This window comes from Argopecten irradians, chromosome 7 (genome assembly GCF_041381155.1).
Source record: "Argopecten irradians isolate NY chromosome 7, Ai_NY, whole genome shotgun sequence".
Lineage (NCBI taxonomy): Eukaryota > Metazoa > Mollusca > Bivalvia > Pectinida > Pectinidae > Argopecten > Argopecten irradians.
The window spans coordinates 10,529,350-10,546,130 of NC_091140.1; the positions used below are offsets into that span (position 1 = coordinate 10,529,350).

The following is a 16,781-nucleotide window of genomic DNA, read 5'->3' on the forward strand; positions in this document are numbered from 1 at the left end:
CTTCATTTTTGAGCTTAAATTCAGATTTTTTTCATTTCCTGCGTAGAAATCACTATATATATTGGTTTTTTTTGGTCCTGATATGTATTTGTTGTTCTATTGTGGTCATTTTGATACCTCATTTGTCTACTTCGGTTGAAAAATGTCAATGTTATGACTATTTTTCAATTTTTAGTCAAATTCGAGATGGCGGCCATCTTGATGACGTCATAACCGGAAGTTCATCCCAACTTATGCAATGTTAACATTTTGATTTGTGATCAGTGGGTCATAAGGGTTCAGAAAAATATTGGTTCGGAGGTTTGGGGGGGGGGGTGCATGTGGGACCCTCCTAGCCCATGGCCTAAAACACTTAGATCCCAATTTCTTCTTTAGCAGTTCGTACATGTGACCTTTGTAAAATGAACAACACTATCCTCATTCGTTAAATATCACTTACCTGTACGTTGCAACGAAGACACCTATTGATAAATTTACATTCTATTATTGATATTTTACCAGAAGGACATGTCCATAATGCCCGACACTCTCGTTAACCAAGCGTAACCGTTCAGCGGGAGCAGGTAAGCTACACGTCAGTGACACAGAGTTACAGTCAAAATACCATCCCATTTCTGTGTGCATTTACTTAACCAGCGTCGGACTATTCACATGGTGCGAACACTTTGGATAAAAATGCTTATGTCTCGGAAAAATCTGTTCTCTGCTTTCGCCTTCATTTGTTTCTTTACCGTGACCGGAGTCTGGATTCAGTTTAAGAGTATATTCAGTCAAAGAGCATGTAAGTAAACAACTTTAATAAGACATAGATTATTATTCATTATGTTTTATGTTTAGACAGCGGTTTAAAATGGATAATTCTATTAGCCTAATGATTATTATACTTTATGTTTTTAGTCCGCTAGTTTTTGTTTGGTTCACTTCCAAGTCAGTTCTCATTAGCTTCTTTAAAATCTAGTTTTATGAGAACAGAAGCACTCCTTATCGATGCTACCATGACACTTCGATTGATGTCAACATAAAGGTGTTTTTTTTTTGGCAGTTTGAAAACAATTGTTCACATCCAAATCTCAATCATTCAGTCACTTCAGTTTACGGACGCCAATTAGAGTAATCAAGTGTGTGGCTACATATGTATTTATACCGTTTTATCTAGAGAAACAGTTAAATCTTGGTTCAATTTCACTTAATAAGGAAACGACGAAGATGTGGTTGTGATAGATATTTAAGTCGTGATTACGATATACAAATGTAAGTTAGTCAAAATTACAAGATGGCCGAATGATAAATATAGGTATAAGTTGCCTCTGTCGTTATTTCGGTGTAATTAGTTACCGTAGTAATCAATGTAAGTGCTCTTATTCCTCACAGAATATGGTGAATGACATTAAATTGTTGATGTAATAAGCTTATGTTTTAGTTTTACGCCTGTGTTCCCTAACGTTGAACATGTTTTAACCTAGACTTGATGGTCTACATACTGTTATCTTCGTTATCCAAACACAGATACCACAGTATCAATAAAAATATTATAACGAAACCTATTTAAACATAGATCGAGACCTAAACTACCTATACCATTGCTCTGTCTAGATGGCAATGGAAACTACTGAGAATAACACCATGTTTCCGGAGCTTGTTTCACTAGGGCTTTCTAATCTACATGTAAGTTCAGCTCCAGACAAAATATATAAAATGAAAACTGCTGGAGATACAGAACTGCACTATGTTTACGCTACTCGTATCCATGTACAGATGACTGAATGTAACAGAAAAGATGTAACTATACATGTTCAATAAAAATGCTAATTATTTTGCAAAATATTTTTCTCGCCATTTTAATTTTTAATTTTAATCTTTATTTATATAAACATTATTAAAATACGATGTTGTGATATAAAGTTTGGCGGCCATAATGACTATTGCTATTATTATTAATGTATAGATATTATTCTTTTACCAAATCTTGATTAAGATATAGCGAATATTTATCGTTCTCAATACGTTTTACAAACACGGTCGCTTTTATTTCATGCACGTCAGGAAGGATTCCTAGCAGAATAGCAAAGATATTAGTTTTTTGTCGTTATAGTTGGAATGACGTAAATTGTCACGTTTATACCCCGATACACTCTCTAAATCAGTGCGCCCCTCTTAAGAAACATACCACCGATTAAATTCCTCACCGTTAAAACTTATTCGATGAATACCAACTGTGGCCCTATATACTTCTAACCACTACCATTATACAGCTGGGCGTGATGTAGTTTGGAGATTTAAAATGTTTAACTAGTATTTTGTGGACTTTATCATAGCTGATAAAGCGGGTGGATATCAACATAGAGGTTCGTGACATATGCTGTCTATTCTCTGTTCAGCATGAGTACACATGTTTGACAATGTCTGGGTCGACGGAATTCAAACGTGAATGGAGTCGCTATTCACAATCTACGCATTCTTATAGAGAGTAAGTTCGTTCTCGTTTCTGGAGGGACAGGCATAAGAAAGCGGATACATTTTATATTGTCCTTCGATGCGCAGGGCTCATATTTCACTACAGAGTCAGTTGGACAATGACATTACTGTGTGACGATTTATCTAACATCATTCTCAAAATACTAGATATCAAACGTTAGAAAGATAAATGTAAATAAGTCCAAAAGATCTTTTAGAGATGAAGAGGGTTTTTCTGTCTTGATACTGAACCTCTTTTCCACTAAAAGGTTGAAAAAAGGCAAACCTAATTCTATTACATTGGTACTTGCATTCTGCAGATAGGCTTTTCTTGTTCATCAAAACAAGTAGGAGATACTCTCTCTGGTTTACAACCTATGCGAGGCCGCGGTGACCGAGTGATTAATATGTCCCGACATATTACCACAAGCCCTCAAACACTGGGTCGCGAGTTCGAATCAAATATGGGCAGTTGCAAGATACAGACCGCTGATCGATGATTTTTCTCCGGGTACTCAGACTTTCCTCCAACAACAAACCTAACACGTCCTTAAATGACCCGGGCTGTTAATAGGACGTTAAATTGATAAAACTAAACCAATACAACCTATTGTTCAGATCTAAACGAAAGGTATTCAATGAGAAAATTCATAAGCAATCTTCTTCTTCTAGCAGTACAAAGTTCGTGAAGGACGAAGACTTGTGCAAGGTTGGGTGTGTGTGTAGAATGGGATCCATGATATTGGTAATTACTGATACTACAAACAGAAGATTTGAAAGAAGAAAGTGTTGGTTTTGCTGCTAATTCTGGTAGTATATAGTTCCACTGGTATTGTTTTCAGGAAGAAGCTCCCCTTCAATGCCATGGTGTCATTACTTAATTACCAACTGATGATGCGTTGTTCGGCACCTCAAAACCTTAGCAGCTCCATCGATACTCGATATCCCAGGGTTACCAATCACTGGTATTCACGACAGTGACACCCAAATTCAAAGCCATATAGTTAATCATAGTGTACCGTTATTCGATTCTTTTGATGTACATCAAATGAGCAAACTACTTGTCTCATATGATATCGCACACAGAGCCTTCAGCTTTGCTATCATATATTTCATAGGGGATATTACGACAGGGATTGTAATCCCTATAATATCGATAATGTTCCATCGAAGTTCCCAGTGGAGAGTGAACAGTTCAATATCTAATAGCATGGTATATGATCGGATTTTTTATTAATCTGTCGCCGATCAAAGACCATAAATACGTTTTTGATAACGTGCAAAAGGAAGGACAAGGAAATCCAATGAATACCGAGTGAAAGATCATTGGAGTGACTTGATAGATCTGTTACTCACAGCAATGTCAGTAAAGCGTTGTTGCAGATATGATTCAAATTCGTGACATGCAGCAAAGATTTATTCATTTACTTACAAAGCTCTGATCGGATTTACTGTCATGGAAAGGTAATGGGATAAGGACCTATAGCTAACAGGGAAGAAAATATATCCTAGGTAGAAGACTCAGCATGTCTGGTTTGCGGGAGACGACAGTTACGCGGATCGCTAACCTACATGATCATAATTCAATGAAACATACTAAAGAAACTGTCAGCAGTATACGCCTAGTATCAAACTAATCACGATTTAAATGTTATTTTGGTCTACTTAACAACGATTGCGAAATAAGTCAACATAAACAAATATCTTTGGATCGCCCGTATGTAATTACATGAAGGGGTCTTAGAGTGAGGGAAAGCTGGAGTGTCTGGAGGAAACCCACGTCATCTGATCCCAGACATTATGTAATCTTGAAAGATATGAACATAATTATATTATATGGGAATCAAACCCCTGTTGTTAAGGTGAAAGCGAATGTCTCAAATCCATCCGACAATGTCTGGCAATGCGCAAAACTTGACGACTGATGTTACGGCAGATACGACCGTTGGTAGACTGCGATATGTCTCTCAAGGCAGATGATCCAAGTACCAATAGTTTCAATAACTTTTATCAGATGACTCAGTTTTGGCTCATACTTTGGCCTATTCATTTTTTTCATTCCACGATGAAAAAAAAAATCCGAGAATGACGCGGAAACCCGACGTTATTGTGACGTCACAATAGAAACATTGACGTTGCGTATTGATTTGGAACAAAAAATCAATGGAATCGTACGTGTAAACGTATTTCCTTTTATAAAGTAGCCTGGAAAATTAATCATAAGCATTGAAGTCACTATTTTTAATGTCATCGGGCTATGAAATAAATTTTGTTTGCAAACTTTTGTGAGAATACGCTACGCGGATTTACACAGTTTGCAAACAAAATTTCTTTCATACCCCGATGAAATTAAAAAATAGTGACTTCACTGCTTAAACACTATTACACCGGGGTGTACAGCTGATAAGGTCATCGTACTCGGTCATGCTGATTTGAGCAGTGTGCTGAGCAGCAGAAGATAAAAATGAATAAATATATGTCTAGATATACTGTTAAAGTCAAGCCGTTATTGCTTATTATGTCGTGCTCCCAAAACAGATCAAGAACACTTAATGGGGTCGTCAATTAATGCGGTTCATCTGAAACTGAAAAAAATGATTATGGTAACAGATGTTGAATACTTAAGATAGATTACAAATCTTCATTTTCCGATTTAAACTATCTAGTTATTCAGTAATTCTTATACATGTAGTACATGTGGCTCCGCTGCGGTAATCAAGTTACTATTCGAGATGTAATTTTATCTACATTTGACCTGGATTTGTAATATTAGATAAGTACGACATAGATACCTCTAACATGACTAATAAATAAGATACGTAGTCTGTACTATTTATTTCATGTTTACAATTGACTACAGTTATCTCTATGTTTTCGTGTTGTTGTTTATTTCTTTGTTACCACATATATCATACGTCCAAATAACTTTCTGTTCGGTAAATACACCCTGTGAATGTTTAAATACAGAACCTCATTTCCTAATTATAACACTTGAATGTTTGTGCATTCAAGAATGACTGATATTACGTCCAGAATTTGCTTACTATAATCTCGCTGAACGAAAATAGCCTTTGGAAATAACTAACTTACAAAAAGTTGAAAAGTTGTTAGTGCCATCCTATTACCTATAGCTAGCAGATTGCAGATCTGTATTTTAAACAACGCGAGTAAGTCATTTTAATAATAATTGACTAGAATACACTATCTACTGACTGCGTTTATATTAGGTTTAATTGCTAATTATCCAGGTTCATTCATTGAAGTCCATCAATCATATGCGTTAATTCCGACTTTTTATTCTTTTCAATAAACTTTCTCATTCAACACCTCCAGAAGGTGTACTATTTTGCTTAAACTTGTGGTTCCTATAATCGAATTACTTATCCTTGTTCATTGGAATAACGAAATCAAAAGTTAACAGCAGGAATTTCATTTTAAAGGATGCATTTTGTTATAATAATAAAGTTTTGAAAGACATGATTAGTATACTGTGGAGCGGCTATGATTTGCGGGTTGTTTAGTTTTACTATATTCCCGTTTTTTACTTATTTAAAACCTCCTTATTCTAAATACCAGCAATATTAAAGATACTCAACCGCTGAAAAATGGTATTTTTTCTCTATCAAAAACAGTATTTTTCTTCAGTTACAAAACTTACTTACTTTGCACCATTACCACCATTGAAAAGTTTGAGCTTCTAATTTTATTTCAAGATAAAAATATTAAAAATAATTAATTGCATCCCGAAAAAAATGCTTGACACTCTGTGGAATGAAGTACTGATTGCGCATGCACGTGAGGCAAACTTATTTGATGTTATTTTGTGTTAATTAGACACATATATACACGATTAAAAACCTATTTTTGTTCAAATGTTAATCGTTTATGCTCTGACCTTAAAGGAATTACTTTTTTACCTTCACGAATACATTTTTATACACAATATATATTAAAACGCCTGGTTTGTTTTGCGGGCATGGTTAAAATGCAGTTTGAAATGTAAATTTGAACAACCAGTATGTCTTGAGAACAATAGGGTGGTTAGCTATCTCATTAGACATCTTTCATTTTGCCCGACACGGAATACGGACACCGACACCGACACGGACTTCCGAAATTTGGGGGCCGTTAGCGTAACAAATACGTTATAAATAGAATATACTTGCCATGTTGTATGTTTTAAAGTTAGACACTATTGCTGGATGTAATTTTAAGTTTAAATGGTATCATTTTCTTTCATTTTATAATGTCAGGTTACATTGAAAATCAATCAAATGTAAACTCAATTAATATAGTATCTTACAATACAAGGTTTATTTTGGTGCGAGACTTAGAAAAGCCGAGATGACGATGTTTATCCTGCAACCATTATGGCATTCAAAACGAAAGCAAATTGACAGTTCCTTACTATGTTTCGCTCAAAGCGAGACGATTCTTTGATGCGGAGGTAAAGATTCATTCACTTTACCGAATGAGAGTGCACTCCTTTTTTACTGCCGTGGGAAATAAATAAGCGCATTCACAAACAATCACCGTAATTCTATTCAGTGTGATATATCACTGAAAGGAAATGAAAATACTCAAATAACAATAAATACCCATTAAAGAATTACTTAACAATACATACCTTTGTCATGAGCCAAGAAAAAGACGGCACCGCCATACGAGATTCTCGATATCGTAAAAATGACGTCATTTCGGTGAATGTGACGTCACGTTTTAGCGGGACTGAATGACGTTTCATTCACCGGAAGGTTCAAGTTCTGGGTCAAGTTAGAAAAAGTGCCGTCAGATATGGAACAAATTCACGTGATCGTATTGACGGATAAAGCATATCGTATTGACGGATAAAGCACAAGTTTATCCGGCAGTAGTTATCGGTCAGTATGTGGGACAGTTGCAGGATAAATTAAAATACGATCCAGTCATTTGAAACTAACTAATATATCACGATCTAAAATTTCTACACGTAGAAATACCAACTATCCGTTACGGTACAGTGAGTCAGGTACATAACAACGGTTTGTTCCTCTTTCTCCCACTTTTTCGAGATGAAAGGAATTATACAAACACTGGAGAACAATGGCACACCAATTATAGTCTGTTCTGATAAAGTACTGACTTACAGGTAGATTTTTTACCTGTAATTTTACAAATAGTCACAATTCTATTAACTGTGAATATACCTATTCTGCATTTTATTCCCATTTCAAATGTTTTCATATTTTATCACACCATCTTAAAATGTGAAATGTAATAAAACATTAATTGTTAAGAGATAATCAATTAAAATTAAAACATTTAAATATATACAACATATGAAACTTAAAGCACTACACTTTAACATTAATGAGAGATTATTAATTAAAATTAAAACGTTTATATGTACAACATATGAAACTTAAAGCACTACACTTAAACATTAATGAGATATAATTAATTAATTTCAAAACATATATGTACAACATATGAAACTTAAAGCACTACACTTAAACATTAATGAGAGATTATTAATTAAAATTAAAACGTTTGTATGTACAACATATGAAACTTAAAGCACTACACTTAACATTAATGAGATATAATTAATTAATTTCAAAACATATATGTACAACATATGAAACTTAAACATTAATGAGGGATAATTAATTAAATTAAAACACACACATATAGGGATTGGATTTCGTTTTTATGTTAACCATGCTTGTATGGAGCGAAAAGTGGGAGGAGCTTTCTCAATGGAACAGCGAATGATGACGCTTCACGTAAGGTAGAATTATTCATCCGCGACGACAAAAAAAGTTCAATATTTTAGTGTAAAATAAACATGACAACAAAGTAAATTTCAGAGACAATTTTATTTAATCAGATCAGAACTTTAAATATATACTCAATTTTGCTAAAAGTAAATATTTAGCGTAATAACATAAAGAATTTGTACACGGCCACATGTGTGAACTCGGTGACCGTTATTGTGCAGCGAGGCGAAGCTGACGCACGCTTACACACTTGAGTTTGCCGAAGTTGTTAAAACACCGATTTCAAGTAGCTCAATGTGTTTGAGATGTCGTCTGACTTGACGATATTACATCCTTGGGAGCCATGTGATTATATAATCTACGCTTAGATCCATATCGCCATCGATAGATGAAACAAATTCACTTGTGTTCGATGGATACAATGTATTTGTGGTGACGCGTAACTGTCAACACGTGGATTATTAGCGGTGCATGTTTTATAATACACATGATTAAATTCTCAAAGAACAAAGACAAGAGGATATGTTTATAACTGACCGATCGTAGGACGAACATAGGCACAGAGGTAATGTTTACAAATGAAAGCACGTCCCCCCTGTCGGGATATTTTTCCGTTTCTTTATACAATTGTTAATTTAAAAATTGTTTGAATCATATATAGATATAAAACATGTATATATTGTTTACATTTTTCCAAATTTCTATGAAAAACAACAATATACACGTAATGTTGCGTCAAAATGTAAACAAAGTCATGTGTTTCTTTTAAAAAAAGTAGTCCTTTTACGTTGCACAGAACATTTTCATACGCAAGTTCAAAGTTCAATGTTACCATGCAGTTATGGTAAACAAAATCGGCTAGTATTAGCGTATAGTGACCAAGTCTAGCAAGTGTAAATATATATATACACACATGTACAACATATGAAACCTAGAACACACGGATGATGCTGTAGATATTTGGGTGGGAGTGTTCAACCTTCTTCTTGAGTTTGTTGTACCATCCTTCTACATGGTTTGTTATTCGAGGGCCCTTGGTCTCAAAGTGGTTCCAGAGTGGTTGGTCGCGCTCTATCCACTGTGTAATGACGTAGTCGGTGAATGCGGTGGTGTCGTGTGGTACACCAGCATTTTCAAGGTCGTTGAGTGCGTGGAACCAGACATCTTCTATATGGTTTAAAGGGACTAGGGGGTAGGGCTGCGGCTCGCCGTAACAGTCGTCTGATGTCGTCGTTGTCGGCGTAGAGTTGTTGAAGTCCGGTTTGCTGGGCTTTCCTCCAAATACACTGCGTGAAATGAAAAAAACATCCCTTCAGTGTGGCTGCTGGGAATACGGAGCGAATGGCATTCTGGGCAGCGGTCTCGAAGTCCAGGAAAACAGTAGTCGGGTTGAGTTGGAGGTTCAGTTCAGTATGGCGGGGTAGTCGGGTATGGTGCATCTCTCCTCTGTTGTTCTTCACACAGTGGATGTTACCATTATAAGCAATGTTCTGTCTTCCAAATTTATTTCTAAGAAATTTCACTTGAATCTGTGCGTTTGCCATGTTAGTGGTTGATAGAGAACTGTGAAAGTCAACCTCTCTGATGTCCTTACAGACTACATGTATGCTAATTATTTAAATTACTGATTCTTCACTCATCAATTAAGTATTCAGTTGATGGACCCAAACCATCAGGTGTTAATTAACATAAGTAGCAGTGAGAACAAGCCAAATTAGGTCAGAGTAATCAAATAATTAAATCAATCGCACATTATTGTATTATGCACATAATTAAATATATAAATAAAATATATTGCCATCATAATAAAAATAAGGTCCTATAATGTAATTCTCTAATATGTATTAATTCAAATAAAACATCTCTATATATTCTCTGATTTAAAATTCAAAACTGTAAGACATCTCCTTATATATAGTATCACTGTCTTCTATAGACTTAGCTGATGAAAATGGTATATGATATGTAAATATTGTTTAAATAATTAGATAACTTTAAACAATGTGTAAAATCCAGGTAATGTGGGAAAACACAGGTAAAATCCGGGTAATGTGGGAGAACAAAGGTAAAATCCAGGTAAGGGATATGTGAAGCAGACTATAACTGCTGTCACAACATAACTGCACCTATGTTATTATAAAAAGTGGGAGAAACAAGAACACACCGTAACAACTCAGGTAAAACACGTGTTATTTGCAGAGCTCCGGTCTAGCCGTTGCCGCTTGGTGTGATCAGGTGACACTAATTAATTAACATATATAATCGCCCAGTCTCGGTCATGGTCCGACGGGCTTCTAAAAGGGGAGTTACAATGTATTTCAATTCATTTTATACCGTTCACGGTCAATAAGTGCAAGTTACAACTTGTCAAATATACAATTTATATATTACAAAAGAGACGGAAAGTGATACATATACCATGGATTTTAAATTTTCAGCAAATGTCTCATCTTTTTCACCTTTCTCACCTTTCCTTAAAAGCAAAATAGATAAATCAAGGATTTATAGTGTGTTCATCTAAGTCCTTAGTGTTGTTACTTGTAAATCCTTGGATAAATTTACCAGAATTTTGTAATTCTTTAACGTTGTTAACACTTAATATATTTTAAAAAAGTGGTCTTCTGTATTATTATTTCTTAATATACATTTGGCGTAAAACATTGTAAAATGGACATTGTAATTTAGTGATATTTATCACCAAATAAGTTCATTTAAATCACAACATATACAATAGGTTAATTTGTAAAATAAAATTATAACAAAAATTATCAATTGAATGTTTGTACAGTATACCATGTGTTGTATTACAGTAAATACATTGTTAATAACCTCTTGTCTATATGCCTCATTAATTCTATTCTGAATAATTTGAAATGTGTACTGTAACAGTCAGCGTTATTTGGATATCATATTCCTTCACAAATCGTGTTTGAATATGTACGATAACATATATGTACCACGTACAAATACAATCCCGCAAAATACAGACCTTTATCACTCACATGCATCACATGCAAATTAATGGAACATATAATCACCAGCGCCACCATGTCACATCTGGAAAACAACAACATACTTTACGACAAACAACACGGCTTTAGACCTTCCAGATCGTGCGAAACCCAACTGGCCACATTCATACACGACCTCTCACAAAACCACAACAACAACACGCAGACAGACATCATAATCATGGACTTTGCAAAAGCCTTTGACAAAGTACCACACAAACGCCTTCAGTACAAACTCAAATACTACGGCATCACAGGTAACACACATGCATGGATAACAGATTTTCTTTCACATCGCACCCAGACAGTAATACTTGAGGGCAAACACTCACACAAAATACCAGTAACATCCGGAGTCCCTCAAGGAACCTGTCTGGGCTCCATACTTTTCTTAATATATATCAACGACCTACATGAATATATGAAACACAGCACCCTTAGACTTTTCGCAAACGATAGTATCATTTACAAGACCATACACAAACAAGAAAACACACAGAAACTACAACACGACCTTGACAATGCAGGACAATGGGAACACGACTGGCTAATGCAATTTCACCCCGACAAGATTTAAATATAATTAATTTGATTTGACATCAAGAATACAACCAAATGAAACTTTTGAGGACCCAGGCAATTTCCAAAAATAACCAATGACGTCATGGCGGCCATTTTCCAATATAGCCGCCACACATATAACTTATTACTATACATTCCAACAGCATCAAATCATAGTAATCAAAATTCATTTAAGATTTAATTATTTTATTTTGATTTGACATTAAGAATACAACCAAACAAAACTTTTTAGAATCTAAACCATTTCCAAAAATAGCATATGGCGTCATATCGGCCATTTTCCAATATGGCCGCTACACTCATTTTGCTTATGTAATATTGCCGCCACACTTATTACTTATTACTGTACATTCCAACAGCATCAAGTTATAGTTATCAAAATTTATTTAAAGATTTAATTATAATTAATTTGATTGGACATCAAATATACCAACAAAGGAAACTTTTTAGAACCTGAGTCATTTCCAAAAATAACCTATGACGTCATGGCGGCCATTTTTCCAATATGGCCGCCACACTCATTTTGCTTATTACAGGAGTATCGGAATTCATTTGTGATATGTAGATAATTAATCTAATTCATATAAGCTTGTGATTTTTACTATAATTCAAATTAGCTTTTAATTTTTAATACATTGTTTTATTAAAATATGTCATCGTTCAGGCAAGTGTTGTTCCTGCTTTGAAGGTAGACTCATTACCAAAAAGTTATTCTCTGCGCAATGCTTTCCTAACTGAAATAATAAAAAAAAACTTACACTACCTATTGTGTAGATAAGAAATGCAACTTTTCATATCATAAGAGCATGTGATGATTATTTGTGATAATTTATGTTGCATCATTTCTGAAGATTACACTATTTACTAATTTTTCTTTATTTATGCGACATATTGGTGTCATTGGAAGATTCAACCATAGTCGATATAAACGATATTTCTGCTCTTGCTTAGCACACATCATAAAGTGAATTGGACGACTGGTTTTCCCATTTGAAGTTTTTTGGGTCTTTGACAGTGCATCTTTCAGTGAAGAAAATCTTAGACATGAAAATCTAGTGTGAAGACATAACAAAGGCAATTATATGCTTTATTCATATATAAGGCTCATTAGAAATACCTAGTAGTAATTAGCATTACCTAACGGGAAAGGCAGTAGCTGAATCATAGGAACATGTATATTAATTTAAAAACTGAAAAAGACCAAAAATCCGACGAAAAGACAACACATTATCGGCTTTTCTACTTAAAAGATGTCAAGACATTTGCAGGTGTGATCTGTCGTATGGATAATCCATTTTTAGAACAAGCAATGGAATGTATCGGTACAGACAGCATACCCTTCTCAGAGAATGACTTATTACTGGAGAAAAATCATACATTTTTTTAATAAAATTTCACCATCTTTTTTCCAAATAAAATTAAATAGCAGGCGGAGGTTTCCAACGTCCTGTAGGTGGAGTGTGTTGCTTGGTGTCTTCGGCGGCATGCTTCAGTGATATAGCACTATAAAAAGGGCAAGAGTTCCACTATACAAGAAGACACAACATGAATATACCGCAGTCTCCCAAAACGTGCATCTCGCACAACATACACGCAACACACCGCATACATGGTAGGCCGTCCTTATATGACCATAGTTGTTAATAGGACGTTAATTAATGAAACAAACAAACTATTGCACGATCGTAAAAGGCGGCTCAATTTAGGATCTTATCTTTTTTCTTTCTAACATCTCCCTTGACACCACCACCACTTTTGGCCTTCTGTTGAGCGCTCGCCCCTATGAGGTAGGCTATGGGTTCTGTCCCCTGGCCGAGACACGCCAACGTCTATAAGAGTGGTAGTTTCTACTCCTGCTTAGCACTCAGCATAAAGGTAGTGGGACGACTGGTTATAAAAAGTGCAAGAATTCCACTATACAAGAAGAAAGGCCTGTATCGCTCACCTTGGTTTTTTTTTAAGTAATTATCACAAAGACTCTAACAATTAGAAAATTAGCAAAATTAACTCTAAAATTTGTTCAATTTTGAATCACAACCATATAATGATGATTTAGATAAGATACAAATATGCTATCCAATACATAGGTTCAGAGAGAAAGTAATTTAAATGAAAATAGTAGCCTAATTGACTTTTTTGGTCCCCGGGGGTCAGCCCTATCATCTGTACAATTTCAAATCCCCAACTTATAAGGATGCTACAATTGCATTATGAGTGCTCTCCCATGCTTAGTTGTAGAAAAGAAGTCATTTATATGGAAATAGCCAAATTGAGCCCTTTTGACCCCGCCCTTCAGGCCCCCAGGGGGTCAGCCCCATCATTTGTACAATTTTGAATCCCCACCCTATAAGGAAGCTACCATTGCAATGTGGGTGCTATCTCATGCTTAGTTTCAGAGTTCTAAAAATAATATGTTTTATCCCTAAAATGATTGCCTATATCCAGAACAACATATAATGTAATCCTAAGACCATATACCAATGCAGAAATCAATGTCAGTTGGTGAGGAAAAGTAAAGTACAGATTGGCCCCATGAGCATCTTGAAATTCTCAAAATTCTACTTTTTACCTTTTTATATTTGCCCATACCAAAAACAATACTTATAATCCAATATCTGTGTTGAAATCCATATCATTGTTTAGATAATGCATGTATAGCCTTTCACAACATGCAACAAAACCTTAATCTAGTATTTCGAACCATTGAACTTCTTGAAGTTATCAAAATTCAGCATTTTCTTCCTTTAATGATTGTTCCTACCCATCACAACACTTATAATACTATGTTAATGTAGAATTCAATGTCAGGTGTTACATGTTACAGATAACTATCCCCCCTCCTCGGGAGGCTAGTTAAAAGATTGAAATATATTGAACATTCATATCATTCATGAAAATCTCACTTCCGAAGTTTTGCAAATATCAATTCCCAAGTTTTGGATATTAAATCTTTAGTATATATAGATATATTTGAAGGATATTAAACTTTAATAGATATATATATAACAGTTTCATTTTTTTTTTATAAACTAGTGGCCATCTTGGAAAATGTCAATTAGAGACTGCCATGTACTTAAATAAATGCGTATGTCCATTAGTAAAATTAATATCAAATGTGTCAAGGTACAGCACACATATTCTCAATTACAGAAGATATAATGATGTTTCCTTATTCTTTATAAATTGGCGACCATCTTGGAAAATGTCTTTTATATTGCCATAAGTCAACTTATTGGGATTAAAAGCATTATTTTATTATCTATTTCAAATTGCTGAAATGCTTCAGTAAAAATACCACTAAATATGTCAAAGTCCAACAAAAATAGTCATAAATAGGAGATATAGTGATATTTCTTATAAATCGGCGGCAATCTTGGAAAATGTCTTTTATAACGCCATAAGTCAACTTATGGGATTAAAAGCATAAATTTATGATCTTATTCAAATGGCTGAAACACTTCAGTAAAAATACCACTAAATATGTCAAAGTCCAACAAAAATAGTCATATATAGGAGATATAGTGATATTTCTTATAAATCGGCGGCAATCTTGGAAAATGTCTTTTATAACCCCATAAGTCAACTTATGGACTTATGGGGATTAAAAGCATCAATTTATGATCTAATTCAAATTGCTGAAACACTTCAGTAAAAATACCACAAAATATGTCAAAGTCCAACAAAAAATAGTCATATGTAGGAGATATAGTAATTTTTCTTATAAATTGGCGGCCATCTTGGAAAATGTCTTTTATAACGCCATAAGTCAACTTATGGGATTAAAAGCATAAATTTATGATCTTATTCAAATGGCTGAAACACTTCAGTAAAAATACCACTAAATATGTCAAAGTCCAACAAAAATCGTCATATATAGGAGATATAGTGATTTTTCTTATAAATTGGCGGCCATCTTGGAAAATGGCTGCCATTTCTATATTTAGAAAAAATCTGAGGTGGCCCGGGTCCTTATTTTGTTTCCTATATGCTTAAGTATATTTGTTTCATGCTTTTATCAAAATGTGCACAATATTTTCACGAATCCGCTGGACTAAAACACATTAACAACATCACCGCAAATGCAAACAGAACACTAGGTTTCCTAAAACGAAACCTCACAATCAATTCACCACACATAAAAGAACACGCATACAAAGCACTTGTTAGACCCAAACTAGAGTACTGCTCCTCTATCTGGGACCCACACAATACTGGCCAAATACAACAAATAGAAAAAACTCAACGCAGAGCAGCAAGATATGTACACAACAGATATCATAACACTTCTTCAGTCTCAGACATGTTATACACACTCCAATGGCCAACACTACAAACACGCCGTCTACAATCACGACTCATCCTCCTATATAAAATCACACACCATCTCGTTGCCATCAACCCAGAACAATACCTAACACCTGTAGACACCCGCACTAGACACACACATCCCTATGCATACAGACACATCGCAGCCACAAAGGATACATTTAAGTACTCCTTTTTCCCCACACACCATCACACACTGGAATCTCCTCCCTGTGGCAACAGTACAAAACACTACACTGGAGGGCTTCAAGGCAAACATAAACAACGTAGCCCTTGAAGCCCCCACTCACAAATAAACACCTCTTTTTTATCATGTTTTTAACCTACCTACTTTTATCTATTCCAGCACCAGAAGAGAAAAAAAATGCACTGTATATAACCCCTTCCCCCACGCCACTGAGCCGATCACCTCACCTAAAATCGTCAATATTGACGGATGGTGATACACCAAAGAAAGAAAGAATTACCCAAATAACGACAGAAACATATTTGCAGAATAATAGTAATATGAAATTAAGAATAAACAAATAATAATGAATTATAAAAGAATGGCACAAGACTGTTTTTCATTAATTTTACATATTTTGTGGTCCAAAATTTATATTGTGGACTTAAATTTCATAAATGTTTATGTATTTTTACATTGAAC

General features: G+C 34.8%; 1 protein-coding gene across 2 annotated transcripts in view; it reads left to right on the forward strand.

The window, feature by feature from the left end:
* Positions 1 to 504: 504 nt before the first annotated feature.
* The window catches only part of LOC138327530 (alpha-1,3-mannosyl-glycoprotein 4-beta-N-acetylglucosaminyltransferase C-like), a 45,482-nt gene continuing 29,205 nt past the window's right edge, over positions 505 to 16,781 (forward strand). The window contains exon 1 of one of the 2 annotated variants that reach the window (XM_069273699.1): positions 505 to 781. In XM_069273699.1, coding sequence (XP_069129800.1) covers positions 652 to 781 — 130 coding nt within the window. In that variant the 5' untranslated portion in view covers positions 505 to 651. The remainder of the gene's footprint in view (positions 782 to 16,781) is intronic. The other variant, XM_069273696.1, reaches the window with a different exon arrangement.